This window comes from Mercenaria mercenaria, chromosome 6 (assembly GCF_021730395.1).
Source record: "Mercenaria mercenaria strain notata chromosome 6, MADL_Memer_1, whole genome shotgun sequence".
Classification (NCBI taxonomy): domain Eukaryota; kingdom Metazoa; phylum Mollusca; class Bivalvia; order Venerida; family Veneridae; genus Mercenaria; species Mercenaria mercenaria.
In genome coordinates this window covers 52396322-52412570 of record NC_069366.1, presented here as the reverse complement: position 1 = coordinate 52412570, position 16249 = coordinate 52396322, and the positions used below count along the sequence as shown (strand labels likewise).

Below are 16249 nucleotides of genomic sequence, written 5' to 3'. Positions count from 1 at the left end.
CCATCCCACTTCTCTCACCTTTTTCATTCATTTATTTCCCTTTTTCATTCATTTATTTTATTTTTCATTCATTTATTTTGCATTTTATGGGAGCCGACTTCGACCAAATTCACACAAACTGCTTTCTAAACTTTTCTAAAGTTTACTTCCTTTTCATTAGCTTAAAGTAAATTTACATCCGCTTCACTGATAAGCGCCTTGTTTTATATGCATATATCATTGAATGTCCTTGTAAACAAATAACGGTTACCGTTTATTTCATCATTCGCTTTGGACCGAAGGATGTCTTCAGGTAATTTTTATATTATGTTTTGCTTATTTAATTTTCTCTTTAAAAATATTTCTCATTACACTTTTTTGTACTCAAAAGATTTCAAATTTGATTTTAGCAGACTTGTTACGTCGTACCTTAATATATTTACAATTTATCATATTCATAATAATTTGTTTTCATGTATTAGTGAAAGGGGCCCAAAATGACCTTTCCGTCAGATTACTAAAGTAATTTTATTCCACCCTCTTATTTTGATAATAGAAGCATACTGATGGACGCACAGACTGAAAAAAATATTTAGACATAATTCTAATACAATTTACTTCAGATTTAAACAGAAAATTTGGGTTAGGTAAAAGTGTAGGGGAATTGTTAACGTTGGTCGAATAATAACAACCTCAGAATAATAGTTTTAGAACAATGGTGTGCAGTTTTACTATGTATTCATTATCTATTATATGAATTATTTATTTCCATCGATCTAATTTTGTGTACCATAAAATCAAATATATTTGAGATATCATTTGTTGATATCATTAAATATATTTTCAGATAACCTAAAATGAATTAATCATATCATTTAAGGGTATTAAAATATTCGTATTTAAGACCAACCTTTTATTTTGTGATGTCCTAAAATGATTTTGTGACATCGTTACATGATTTTACAATTATATATGTATTTTGTGACTTTTTAAAAATAGTGTATTTAATGATATCTCTTATTACAAATAGTTGATATATAAGTGCCTTTTCATATGGAATTTAAAACAATAAATCTACAAACTTATTAAGTATAAAACCCGGAAAAATGTAATATAATATAAATACAAATTGTTTCAGCAATCTGTGTAAAATATTATATTGTAATGTTATGAAATATTACTGTAGAAATTTACACATCGGAGAGCGTTGGCTCAGACGAGACCGGTGAAGGAAGTGCAGCCAGGCCTTTTAAAACGGTGCTTCAGGTAAATAATTATAAAGGTACGCTGTAATCTATAGGCAGACTAATTTCATTTAAATAATACATTAGATAATCGTACAAATATACTGAACAGCAAAAGAAACTATCCAGAAGTATAACTGGGGTATTTCAATAAAAACCATAAATTAATAAATTTGACGTGTTTTTACACCACATTACACTTGAAGAACTTCACGTATTGAATTAAAAAGTCAGTAAAGTCAGTACAGTCAGTTTGCACGAAGTTCTGGCTATATCTTCTGCGCGGCAATTGTATTGAAACATCCCAACTGCGCGCTCGCGCTGAATTTTATTCAGTCGTGCCATACAACCAACAATATATAGGCATAGGAAATAGAGATCAATATAATTGCACCTTTACTAATCCTACCAGGTGTTCTGTATTACAAAAGTGCTTCTATTGCGACATTTTGATACAAGCAAAACTGTATTATCTGCACTATTAGTTACTTACTGGTACTTCATTTTATTATTGGCTTGTTAAAAGTTAACTTTTTACCATGTGCAAGTTGACAGAATCATAGGAACCATGTTTTGAGGTGTAAACCAAACACAAATGAATAAATCCTTAATGTTTTTGTTGTGCAAAAAAGTATGATATTGTGTCTAAAACAGTTTTCATTTTCCATTCAATTGTTTAATTGCAAGGGAAGTAAACTAATAGATATCTAAGTACTAGCCCTAGGCAAGAGTTGTCATTCTTTGTGGATCACAACTTTAACTTAGAAATTAAAACTTCTGTTATTGATATTTACAAAACTATCATAAACTTCACATTTGTGAAATCATTTTTGGTTATTTCAAGGACATGGAAATCAATTTCTAGATTTTATTTAATGTATTTCTATCATTGAACATTTAAGGGTCTATCTCTACAATATATTTTTAGTTTTATTCTGTTTTTCCAGACAGTCAATCATCAGTGTTTCAAATGACAATAAAATTACACAATGAATATCGTTAATTACACGAGCACGTGAATTTTGTGCAAAACGGCTATTGTGGTACTACTGACTTCATGGTTGATTGATTTTTTAAATTTACCATGTGAAGTTCTTCAAGTGTAATGTAATACGAAGAAAGCAAGTCAAATTTATGAAGTTTTTGATTAAACAAAATCCCAGTTATAGATCTGGATAGTTTCTTTTGCTGTTCAGTATATAATTTAAAATAGACTGTATTCAAAGACATATTTCTTCATATGAGTGTGTATAATGTAGACTTGACTTAAATACAAATACGTAAATAGTTCATCGGAGTCTATATTTTCCAAATAGGTTGTACTTTGGGCTAGCCTTTTCCCTACAGTTACAAAATTCATCTGGGATACTTGGATACAGTATTTTTTCAGCGGAGTACAATAAAAATTTATTTTCCACATTTTTCTCTGGATGAGATGAAATCTTTACTTATTTTTATACAACTGTTTTTGAAATGTGGACTTCTTCATTAGCTCGCCAGAACCACAGGTTCAGGCTGAGCTGTTAATATAAAGTGGATGGTGGGGCGTCGATCGTACTTTTTTTCATTTTATTCTCCTAATCAAGTACTTGTTATAATTACACCAAACTTGATCTGCAGTATTTCAACTTGAAATTCCCTCAACTTTGTACAAGTGGTCTTGGTTGACTTCATATAGAGGCCCATCAGAGCTAAATATAGAAAAAAAAAGGTTAAATTTAAATGACTTCTTATAAACCGCTTGATTATATTCACTAAATTAGGTCTGTAGCATTCTCGGAATTTGTTCAAATGGTTCCGTTTGACTGTATTCAAGGACCACAGAAGCTAACATGGGAAAACCTTTCTGTTGCTACTTTCTATGAGCTGTTTGATAGCTCTTTATCAAACTCCAACTAAATTGGTATTTAATATCCTTTGAGATTTCTCAAGATTATTCAATGGTTTCCAATGACTACATTTAGGGGTCGCTCGAGCTAAAAATAGAAAACAGGGGCCTCCGTGGCCGAGTGGTTAGAGTCGTTGACTTCAAACCATTTGCCCCTCATCGATGTGGGTTCGAAACCTCATTTGGGGCGTAGAATTCTTCACGTGAGGAAGCCATCCAGCTGGCTTACGGAAGGTCGGTGGTTCTACCCAGGTGCCCGCTCGTGATGAAATATGCACGGAGGGGCACCTGGGGTCTTCCTCCACCATTAAAGCTGGAAAGTCGCCATATGACCTAAAATTGTGTCGGTGCGACAATAAACCCAACAAAATAAAAATAAATAAATAAAAATAGAAAACAAATAAAAAGTGTCTTCTTCTCTTTCATAGCTGAAAAGATGTTTATCAGCTGGAAAGAACATCATTGTATATATCTTTCTCAAGTTTGTTCAAACATTTCTGTTTGACTTCACTATGAGGCAGCTATACCAAAAACTGAAAACAACTTCAAGCGATTTTGTCTCATGAACCACATATGTTCAACAGACTAGGTTAGAATAGTCTTTGCATGGAACCTTTACAGATTTATTCTGATGATTCAGTTTGATTGCACTAAGTCGCCTGCAGGATTAAAGAAGCAGAAAAAACTTTCTGCGGTTTGTTAAAATTGTTGCACTTGACTGAAAAACTCTTAAAGAAATAAAATAAAAGCGATTTAAGTTCATTAAACTTGATCTGTACCATCCATGGTTGATCAAATTTGCTACGCCCTACTGCACACATGTGCCGTGAGAGCCATAATTAAATAAGACCATAAAATAGCTTTTTACTTTTCATATTTTGTGAATAATAAAAATGTAGTTACTAAGTATAAATCCCTTCTTATATACATTGCACATCATAACATTTGGACAATGGTATCTTGCACGTTACAATTTTTTTCTTAAACCCTGAATATGATGTTATGTAGCTGCACATTTGCACTGAAAACTTACATCTCACGTATTACTTTATGTTATGATAATTGAAGGCTATGAGATATGCTGCTAAAGAACCATTTCCAACAATTTATGTAGATGGAAAAGAAGAAGGAACTGTAAGTAGTATTAACAATTCAATATCACATGTACTTGTTATTTCCATACATCACGTTTTTATTTCGATGTAAATGACATGTGAAACCACGACTTGTAGTCTTGTTTGGCGCCATATAACCTATACTGTGTTGGTGCGCCGTAAAACCCAAATAAATAAATAAATAAATAAATAAATGTAATTGTTATGCCTTGGGCTTTTATAACAATTATATTAAAATTATTGTACAAATTTAACTAAATTATCGAGAAGATCAGACGCATCATGGCAAACGTTAACAACATAGATCAGTAGATGAGAACCATGTTATGAACACATTGCAACCTTGATTGTAGTCCTGACCATTCATTATTGCCTAGTTGTTAATGATGATCATGTTTACGATTTCATAAAAAATACCTTAATTTTCATGTTCATTTGCTAATTTTGTTGAAAAGAATGATTGCATAGTTTATGTGAATACTTTTATTTATCTTAAACTTTCACTACTATCTTACGGAGAAATTATTTCTATCATAAACAGAAGTATGAAGTAGCTGCAAAGGCGCAGATCAAGAAGTGGCAGAAAATCTGGCAGAGGGAGCTGAGTAAACCTACTGACAGTGAAGAAAAAGATGTAAAAATAATACATTAATTAACTAAATGATTTAATATAAGGTTTTAGTAATAATCACTGTCAGGTCCAAACATGCATCTAGTAGACTCTTCATTCACATGTTTTAAAGTAAAATAACAATCACGTGACAATGTTTCTTTACTTTATCAAACAGTGTTCAATTGTAAACCCATTCTAAAACGGAAATTTTAATGTTAACTATTCATGCAAATGTATTACAAATCTACAATAAGTTCCTTTCGAAACATAGACCACAACCAAGCACAATGTATCAGACTCGGTTTGGTTGAGACATGACAGGTAACTATCTCTAGCATCGGCTTTAACAATAGTCTATTGAAATAATATGAATGGACTCAATGATCTTAAAAGATCAGAAAAAATAATCAACATTGAGTTCAAGTGAATGGGCGATCTTTTACGGGTGTTTTGTTATATCTGTAAGAAGATCCTCTTGAAGCATAAAAAATAAACAAGCAAGATAATAACAGACTCGGTTTGACTGATTCTGTTCATGACAGGTAATGAAATGTGCAACACGTGACACTTTGTCACATAATAACATTGGATGGACACTTTATCCTTGATTGTTTTTATGATTCCAACGTCAAAAATACAGAAAATGTATGTCCAATACAGGCTGATGCCCAGCGCAGAGAAAAGAATCTCGAGGAGGCAAAGAAAATTATCATCTCTGAAGATGCTAGTCTTCCAGTTCCTAAGCAAGTAAGTGTCACTAAGAACCACTCCAGTACACCCTGTCAGCTTTCCCGTTGAAGCAAATTAACTACTGTCTACTATTACCCAATCATTTGTTCTTTGTTCCCCTTGAACACATCATGCATTTTTTCTGCAAAACATTTGGAATACTACGAGAATGTAGACGAAACTATGGTACTAAGAAATTAGTTTATTAATATTTTAATTTGTATTACTTGCTAGAAATATGGATGTCATAAATACAGTTAAACATTGGTAATATCTAAGCTTACTGCTGCTATTAAACTATGCATTTGGTCTGGCAGATTAAACTACGAGAATCTGTTAGCTACAGGGATGTTCGCGTAAAGATCTACGGTTGGGTTCACCGTCTCAGAAGACAAGGAAAGAACCTTATGTTTCTCGTGCTTAGGGATGGTACAGGTGTTTTACAATGTGTTCTCACTGATTTACTGGTATGTATCTGATAGACAGGATTGTTCTTTTTTTTTAGCTTACATGTCGGGCTACTTAGATGCTGGCTTTTAAAAGGTAAAATATCAGAAAAATATTAATTCAGTAATATTCAAAGCAAAGCCAGAGAACCATCTTCAAATAAACACGTATTTTTGCGTAAATGATATAACACCTGACATATCCCCAATCCATGACTAAGTTCTATAAAGCTGCATGTGATATGCAGTCAGTACCGGTGACCAACCTTAAAGAACACTTGCTTCAGGAAAGTTGTGTCATTTCCGTTTAAATATATTTATGTTTGCAGTATTCATATATTTTAAAACTGTGTACTAGTTTCTATAGACGACATATTTTCTCTAATTTGAAACACAAAGAAAAACATTTTTAAATCACAAAGGAAAAAAACAGAAAACATCGATATTGATGGGGGAGCATCATGTTTAAAAGTACTAACTGGCATTTATTTCAGTGTCAGACATACGATGCATTGACTCTAGCCACAGAAGCTGCTGTTTGTGTTTATGGTGTCATCAAGACACTACCAGAAGGAAAATCAGTAGGCTCTTTAGACATTCAACTGTTGTTTGATTTTGGTGCTTTCTGCAAGCGCTCTAATTATGTCTCCTTTTTCGAAATACAGATTATGTTATATTGATTTTGAAGAAGGTTTAGCATAAAAAATCAGTATTATGTTGAATGGCTCGTTGGTATAAGATAAAAGTTGTAAAATGATCCTTCGGAAACATAGAATGCAATCTAGCAAAATAATAGCAGACTCAAGTTTGATTTGATTTATTCATGAGAAGTAATTAAATGTTGTTTGAAATGACTCCAGAGCAAAATACTTATTCAAATGCTTGCTTTTGGGGTACAAGAAACCATAACCGTAAAATGTATTTCAGGCACCAGGGGACCATGAAATGACGGTTGATTACTGGGAGCTGATTGGAGCATCGCCTGCAGGAGGGGCTGACAACTTACTAAATGAAGAGGCACATGTAGATGTTCAACTAGACAACAGGCATATGATGATCAGAGGAGAAAACGTATAAAGCTTCGTATAATAAATGTTTTGATCTAACTGCTCATTTCAAACCTTCCTAATGAAAAGACGCATGGGGATGTTCTCTTGAACAGTATTGATAATTTTTAGGTCTTCAAATATTCGATATTTTTCACCCGAATGCTCATTTTATCCCATGAAGAGTTGCGTATTCTTTCTTTGACAATATACATATTATCCTCGAAGGTCTTCATTCCGTTTTGATAATGATTAGAACAGAAATTTAGATCCTTTTTAATGAGGTGGCTCATATCTATAGATTGTTTTGACAAAAAACATAATTTTTAAAGGAAAGCCTTTTATTCTATTGGATAATAGACACAGATATGATTAGAACAAAACAATAAATGCTTAGATGCTCTTTTGAATCTATACAAATATTGAGGTAGTGCATGTACATGTTTATTGGACATTAGACATAATCATGATTAGAACACGTAAAGCTTCATGTATACTGTATTTACATCAAATGTTAATTTGAACTAGAGGTAGAATCCCTACATTCAGTACATTAACTCCCTGAGGCCGACATCGTAACATACCTGCTGCGGCGGGATAAGAATTACCACCTGACGTCGAAGAACATTATCTAACCTTATCATAATCACACTCAGTTGAAATCATGCAGGGAAACATTATTAACTTGGGTGTAAATTAAAATATACTTACAAAATATTCGAAGTTTGAACAAATATTTTTTATATCCAATTTCGTTCGTAGCTTATATCCAAATAGAACAAAATTTTCACTTCGAAATATTCACAGTTTTAACACACCTACTGCGTTTAATAGATATTTGAACATTAAATTCCAATAAGTAGAAATGCATCATTAACAATGAATATTTACATCAGCATTACTCGAAATTTACACCCGTTTTTGTGTGAATATCAATGGTTTATTTTGATGTATAATCTATTTCTAAACATGTACACAAATGTTGTGTATCACGCGCTGAGACAGTTAAGTTGTAATATTTACATCCATCTTTGAATAATTATTAAATTTACAAACATGCGTTTATTTACATATATTTTGTTTGTATTTTATGAAACATGCTTTGTTGTGTTATTTTTTATCCATTTGTATCGTATGTGATGTAAGTGTACCAATATTTCAGCCTTCTAAAACTTAACATTTTCCGACCATTCATTTGTCTGATAATGGAATCGCATCGTCGGAATCATCATCCGACGGAACTGATATTTCAGAATCAGCATGATAATAAATAAATATTTTCTTCATTTTAAGAAAGATCTCTGGTCGACGACATTATTTTACTTTTTTGAAATACAGTATGAACGGAACACAGCGGAGATCGTCTTTTTATTTCATTTACATTACCGCATAGTTACAGACATTTATTTTAACAAGGGTACTAATTATTAGCACAACTAGTAATTATTACATCAAAGAAATAATAGCCAGTATGCAAAGTAATTTTGCTTTTGTCAAGATTATCAAAAATTAACAAGTACTTATCGCAATCATCATGATCTCGGTGCCGCGACTATTCCCGTCAATTGCCGTCCTGGGGAGTCCTGATAACGCGCGTATAGTCGCATATCGACGCTACAGGGGTAGAAAATATAACGCCTATAGTCTAGTGAGTTAAATGTTGAAACATTTCACAGAAGCTTGATGTATACTGATATTAATACTGAAATGAATTTTGCAATTATATCTAACAAAACAAAAATTAAATGTACTAAAAACATGCCGGATAATTAAATGCATTCAGTGAATTGTTTGTTCCTTTATGTTCTGAAAGCTTTTAAGTTGTCAAAAGCAGCATAAGTAGGAACAATTAGTACAATAATGATATTCACAAGTATAAAATCAATATTTGCGAACAAGAGGTAAACATTTCTCATGTTTATTTACCATTTCCGATATAAACTATTTTCACAATTACTTTTAGACATCAAAAGTACTGAAGATGAGGTCTGCTGCTATGCATTGCTTCCGTGAGCATTATTTCAGTCGCGGATACTACGAGGTGACGGCTCCTACACTTGTACAGACACAGGTGGAAGGTGGTTCCACTCTCTTTAAACTCAACTTTTTCAACGAGGAGGTGAGAGGTGGTTTTTGTTTTTGTTTTCCTTTTTGTTGGATTTGCACTCACATCGACACAATTAAGGGTGAAATTGTAGCTTTCCAGATTTAACGGTGGAGGAAGACCCCAAGTACTCTTAACATTATCTCAGGCACGGGTGAGCTACCTGTTTAAAAACGACGATCTTCCGCAAGCCAGCTATAGCTTCCTCATATGAATGATTTTACATCCATAGCCGGGTTTAGAACCACAAGCGGAAAGATATAAAAGAGTCCAGTTTGATGTCTTAACAATTCTTGTCACAGATATGCTATTAAAATAGTGATCCGTTAGCTTGTGTATTTTAACAACTGAATGTCATTATCTTGAAATTTAGTTTTAAATACAGTTCAGCTTGACGTCACAATGTTCAGCATTGACCTAGTCTGACTAAAGTACTTGATCTTCTAAACAAAGATCTGAGGATAACCCATTCCCATTCATCTTTCTGTATATTTGGATTTCCGAAATTGCTATTTTTATTTTCGCAAATCTATTTTTATTTGAACCAGTCAGACGACTCGTTTCAACAAGCATTTGGCGGAACCATCAAAATAGCGTCGAATGTCAAAGTAGAGAAAAATGTGCAGCCAGTCCGGGGCTCGAACCAAGGACCCATCGCTTACAGGGCGAGTGCTCTACCGACTGAGCTAACCGGCTGTCTGACACCTTACGTGACCAAGCCCGTACCGTGACATATGATTTCTCTCAAAACACGAGGGCGTAGTCGCAATGTGGTCGTCATAAGAATTGTAAATATGAAAAACCCAGGCTAAATATAGATGTTTTAAACTTCTACATTCAGTTTCAAAATATTGACAGCAAGGCTCTGTTTGGCTAGCGGAAGGGTAGTCAGAACGAGGCTATCAATACCACGTCTTCAGATCCTAAGCGTAGCGTAATTGGAGATGTACTTTAGTCAGGTTGGAATTGACATGACATGTATTTTAACTACAACCGGTTTTTGAAACGTGATATTTATATATTCGCTCACGAGCGTACCTTTTAAAATCGACACTTAACCTTTCAGGCTTATTTGACTCAGTCTTCACAGCTATATTTGGAGACAGCGCTACCCGCAATGGGCGATGTTTTCTGCATAGCAAGTTCATTTAGAGCGGAACAGTCGAGGACTAGGCGACATTTGGCCGAGTATGTTTGAAATTCATCCTATATCTCTTTTAATGTTTTATATCTATTTGTGCGTTTTGTTTGGTTTTGTAATTGTGTATTTCTATTTATGTTTAGCTGCAAACGTTTTGCTAAGTTATTTGAAAAGCCTTCAAGGAGGGAAAAAGATATTGAGCGAGCAAGAAATAGTAACTTATGAAAATTGATACCACCGTACGACCTTGACACTGAACCGTAATGGCGTTTAGTAAACATCCATGCAAAGTTATTTAAAACATAGAATATATCAAACTGCCAGTAATTATCTTTTTATGTTTGATCCATACAACATTGACTTTGAATCAACACGGCTGGAAGTTTCGTTTTATACTTCGTCCCAAAATGGTTTACATCTGTCCTTGATTTTTAAAAAATCCTTTCAGGGGTTGAAAAGATATGGAGTGGACATGGAACGCTGCATCCTGACATTGAACCAGCATTACTGAAAGTTGCGTTCTGCATTATAGTCTCAATATTGCAAACATGTTGCCAAGTTATTTGAAAATCTTTCAAGAGGTAAAAAGATACATAGCGGACAAGAAAGTCTACCTACATGCGACATTGACCTTGAACCGACCTGACTGAGAGTTATATTCTGTATGTAGTTTCTTCATGACATCTGGTCTCATCGTATGACTTTGAAATTGAAAGGACCTAGCTAAAAGTGGCAAATCTTTGTGTCAAGTAATCTTAAAATCTTTTCAAGGAGTATACAAAGATGACACGATTTTGTGACGGACATACGAACGGATGGGTGGACGACCAAGCCAAACTAAATTTGGCTCTCTCAAATTTGGAGAGGCGTTAATCAATATAAAGTTTATAATTAATGATGACATAGAGAAATTTAACAAATCAGATTAGAGCCACACATCTACATGATATATTACAGATACACCCATATTGAAGCAGAATGTCCGTTCATATCGTTTAATGACCTGCTGGACAGACTTGAAGATCTGGTGTGTGATGTTGTCGACAGAATATTGAAATGCCCGCTGGGCTACATTGTTAATGAACTCAACCCAGTAAGTGTTATTTTATACTGTCTTAAATAATACTACATAAATGTTGATACGTCCTTCAAAGAGTATATACCTATATTTGAATACAATATGTCTCCTTCTGCACTTAAACTTTCGAAGAGGGTGTTTTCTTTAAAATAAGTAAATAACTTAACAAGTTTCATATTGGCTTTTAGGACTTCGATGATTCTTCGGAGAGGTTTTAGGAATACCCGTTTCTTTCTTATTTCTAGGATTTTAAGCCTCCAAAGAGACCTTTTAGAAGAATGGAGTATACAGCCGCTTTGAAATATCTAAAAGAAAATGACATAAAGAAAGATGATGGCTCATTTTACGAATTTGGCGATGTAAATAAGGACATGTTAATAGAGAGGTTAAGATATCAAGATGTGAGCGTGAATAAATAAGTATCTGTTGAAAATTACCCGGAGTTGTCCATTCCATTAGAATCTCGTGGGATGAGGGGTGGGGTAGAAAAAGTAAATATACAATCTGGTCCCAGAATTAAAATAAATACATGTAAATAGTTTTAAACCTCATATATGTCATTTTGTCACATACATATGAAACATGTACAACTAAGTTGTGTGTTGTGAATGTTGACCTATCAGACGCTTATTCAAATAAATGAATTCCTGCACGTATATATAGCAATACAAGTATGAAATCTTCACCTCTCTAATTAACATTAATATAAATATTTGAATTGCGATTTGCACTGATAAAAGTTGTTTTTTTTTAATGTATTTTTTTATTCTTGACTGAACAATGTCTTCTATGTCAGAATCTAAAAATGCCAAATATTAAGTTAACCTTTATTCGTCTTATAATCTATGTACAAATATACTCATATGCCCATGACATTTTGCAGTTTTTGGTAATTGAAGGATCTTTGTTCATACGAAGCTTTGTTTAATCAATGCTAATTTTACAAAAAATTCAAACATAAAACTTTGTATGTTGATATCTTGGCAATGATACAGGTCCAGAAATTGTTTGATAATTTTTAGAAATCAGTATTGATATTATTTTCAGGATATTCCGGAAGCTCCTGAAAGAAAGATGACGGATGCCATCGGTGAGCCAATATTTCTGTGCAAGTTCCCAGCAGAAATAAAATCATTCTATATGCCTAGATGCAAGGATGACAAGAGACTAACAGAATCGGTAATCACGTAATATATAAAAAAAACAGTGATAACACAGCGTTGCTTCCTTGCTATAACATGTACCTCGGAAGTGATTTTGTTTCATCAGCTCAGAAACTCAAGTGGGAATTTTATATTCATAGATTTTAGTTTCAATCACCTCTTTTATAAACATTGACTCAAAAAGCTTCTTCCTTCAAAATATTAGTGAAAACGGGGTCAGGACTTGTTAGCGTTGTCTCTTTTTTATTTTTGTTGTTGGGTTTAACGTCGCACCGGCACAATTATAGGTCATATGGCTACTTACAGCTTTGGTAGTTGAGGAAAACCCCACCTGCCCCCCCCCCCCCCCCCCCAACCCCCGAGCATTATGTCATCACGGGCGGGCATCTTGGTAGAACCACCGACCTCCCGTAAGCCAGCTGGATGGCTTCCTCACCTGAAGATTTCAACGCCCTTTCAACGTTGTATTCTGAGATATGTCTTCAGTTTTATAATCTTATAGTCAGGTTTTCAAATGTTTGAGATAAAAGGTTTTGTAACTTTAAATCTCCTGTATTCTGTTTGTCTTGATGAATGATCACGGCACTTGACGATTTCCCCTAAACTATAGTACGACAGAGATCATGTGCCCAAAAGGCATTCAGTAACTTCATACTGCAAGAAGTATCAGATAGAGTCATAAACACATAAAGATTTAATTTGTACCTGCAACTTTAGAGTATTGGAAAATATTTGAGCAAATGAGAAGTGTTCATTAAACATGTACAATGGAAAAAAGTTTTAGATCCTTCATTCAGTTAGTCTAGTGTATAATCAGATTTTTTTTTGTTCGAATCAACTAGGTGTAACAGTTACGCTACCCCGTTTTCATATTTGATTTAAAATAAGTAAGTATAAAATAACACAGAAAACATCATATAGATGTTTTGTAGGTGGACCTCTTGCTTCCAAATGTTGGTGAGATAGTTGGTGGGTCAATGAGGGTATGGCAGTATGACGAGCTGATGGAGGGTTTCAGTCGGGAGGGCATTGACCCTACAAACTACTACTGGTACACTGATCAGGTGAGATTTGGTTCAAAACTTACTTCAAAGATCAGTCTAAAAAATGTAGCCTTGTCATTGGTCAGTATCAAGAAGGAGTTTTGAGACTGGTAACTATTAAGATTCCAAGTTTGAAGACTAGTCTCCGGATGACACACATTTTCATTGATATATTACTATATCCGGCTCAGAAACCGACCAGATGCTTTTGGGCAGGGAGCCAGACTGGAATATAGGTAATATTTTAGCTGTATGGGTCATTTTACAATCCGAAATACCAAAATATGAAAATTAAAAGTATGAATAGTTTTAATATCTTTTGGGCCCAAGATGCTTTCTACATATGCTACATTAATAATAATGCCCTCGATCATATCACAGATTTCAGTAAGAGCACCTAATTCTGAATAGCCTATAAGGTGTACATATCTATTTTAGACCCCAAATAAAAGCAATGTAAAGGTGTGTACATTTTTGTAGTTTTAAGAAATTGCATACATGTATTTAGGTTATCGTTTACAAAATATACAAAATTGCTGTAGCTTAAAGACCTTAGTAAGAGCACTTCTTTCTATATTGTTTATAACTTTAACATCTGGTTCTTTATTGTTTATAGTGTATAGAGTTCTGTAGTTAAGAGCACTTCATTCTACACAGTTTATAAGGCATATAAAAGCTTTTCGTTTATATCATTTATAACTTATATGTTTCTGTAGTATTTTAAAGTCGTCTCAATAAAAACATTCGTTTCATTGTCGATCATCAGGTTCATATTTATGTTCATAGCCCTTGTTTCTGTATCATATTCAGCTGTTCCATATTCCAAATAAAGAAGGTATCCATAATTTTCGGAGCACTCGTTAATTTTAATATCACTTGTACATTTTAATGGCTTCTGAGAGGTAAATACGATTTCTGTATTATATATTTACAGAGAAAATTTGGAACATGTCCGCATGGTGGGTATGGTCTTGGCCTTGAGAGATTTCTGTGCTGGATCCTCAACAGATACCACATTCGTGAAGTGTGTCTCTACCCGAGATTTGTTGAAAGGTGTAAACCATAAAATGACAGAAACATATAAACAGTTTAACAAAGTGTTCTGTTTTTATTGTCGTGGGACAATTTGAGTTTCCCAGTTCTTTTTTTTTTTCATTAACCGGTAATCTGTCTATAGGCTATGTGCGTCTTTCGATAAGAGGGTCGTAAGGCTGAAAATTTTGCCCATTTTTCTAAATTAAAATGTTTTGCATAGCTTTAACGTTTGTTGAACAAACTATAAAACTGTTATATTTTTCGTTTGATTTGAAATGTTAGCTAATAGATATATTTTTGTTATATTCAAATGAAATTTAGGCCTCAAACTAAAGCAAATTATGGGACGACCATTACAAAGTCGGGACTGGGGCTGAAGGAAAAGTAGATAAATAATTTTGACTGAATATCAAAGTAAATAAATAATCTGCCCCTTTTTTCAGTGTGAACAAATAGATAATCTGGTCCAAATGCCAGTTAGGATAGCCCAAGTTAAAAAATGCTTGCTGCGCCGAAAAGTTATTGTTCCGTAATTATAAAAATAACACTTACAAACAAAATACAATCTGATTTTATAGCAACCAAAGATATCTTATATTCTCCTTATTTGTACCCAGCTTTCTAAAATGTATTAGATTCTTGGCGATTTTCAGACTGTTTATGGTAGGTGATTTGTATACGCAACTGTTGCACATGTGCATATATGTATATTTTTTATTTTTAAATGAATATTCGTTTGCATAAGTATTGAAACACTCTTTAAGACTAGAAAATTAATTCGAATTCTTTAATTTTCCTTAGTTATGAAATATTTAGGCCCAGGTTTCTAAGTAAATGTACTTTTTATGTAAATGGATAATCGAACCTGACCAAAAACTGCTTACAACCCTGATTTTCTGAAGGTTTACTTAATTGCAGAGATATATAATTATATCATTTTTATACATCAGCAGAAAGGCCAGAGAATATAGATTTGAACTTGAAAAAACTTCTGTCACAGATAATCATTTACTGTTAAAACTTAAAGAAAGAAAATCTGCATATTTGTCGTGGATTTAAATATTCCTCATGTTCTTGCTCTGTTCAAAATATTGTTAAACTTATAAAAGCCGTAATATTTGACATTTCATCTAATTTTCCTGTGTCCAAAAAGATAGCAATATAACAGAAATGATTACAATGTACTTTTCTCAGCATTCTTAACTGGTTCAAAAGTAAAAAAAATCAATGGATATACAAAAATCATTTTAGAACTATTTACTGATGTGACTTGGCCAAAGAAATATCACATATAGCTTTTTTGCGAAGCGGAATAAAATTATAAGACATATATGTATGTGTGTTGTTTTCAATTTTCCAACAATAACAACAGGATCAGAAAGATAAAAAAGGAAATTTATTGAAAAATAATTCTTATTGAGATATGTTATGTCTCAGTTTTATGATATAATCTGGAAGAAGATCCTTTGGAAGAATAGAGCGCAAACGAATAAAATAATTGCAGGCTCGGTTTGACTGAGTCTGTCAATGGGTGTAATTGGATGTGCAACACTCCTCACGCCCCCTAGCACTGACTTAAGTGGAACCCTATTATAGCAAAATTTATTGCACTCTATGATCCCAAA

At 33.4% G+C, this 16249-nt stretch overlaps 1 protein-coding gene across 1 annotated transcript; it reads left to right on the top strand.

Moving 5' to 3' along the window:
• The first annotated feature begins 215 nt into the window (after nucleotides 1-215).
• On the top strand, nucleotides 216-15956 carry LOC123548878 (asparagine--tRNA ligase, cytoplasmic-like). The gene is made up of 15 exons (XM_045336498.2): nucleotides 216-292; nucleotides 1166-1245; nucleotides 4180-4245; nucleotides 4768-4860; nucleotides 5500-5586; nucleotides 5886-6035; nucleotides 6509-6595; nucleotides 6942-7085; nucleotides 9024-9179; nucleotides 10231-10352; nucleotides 11263-11398; nucleotides 11629-11742; nucleotides 12431-12562; nucleotides 13479-13610; nucleotides 14524-15956. Exons 1-15 carry the CDS (start codon nucleotides 283-285, stop codon nucleotides 14653-14655), a joined length of 1641 nt encoding a protein of 546 aa, XP_045192433.2. The 5' UTR covers nucleotides 216-282; the 3' UTR covers nucleotides 14656-15956.
• The last annotated feature ends 293 nt before the right edge of the window (nucleotides 15957-16249 follow it).

Excerpts from the sequence above, each read along its gene's own strand:
- LOC123548878 (XM_045336498.2), top strand. Across the intron at positions 1,246-4,179 it reads CTTTTAAAACGGTGCTTCAG|GCTATGAGATATGCTGCTAA; the intron begins GTAAATAATTAT and ends TGATAATTGAAG. Across the intron at positions 4,246-4,767 it reads ATGGAAAAGAAGAAGGAACT|AAGTATGAAGTAGCTGCAAA; the intron begins GTAAGTAGTATT and ends TATCATAAACAG.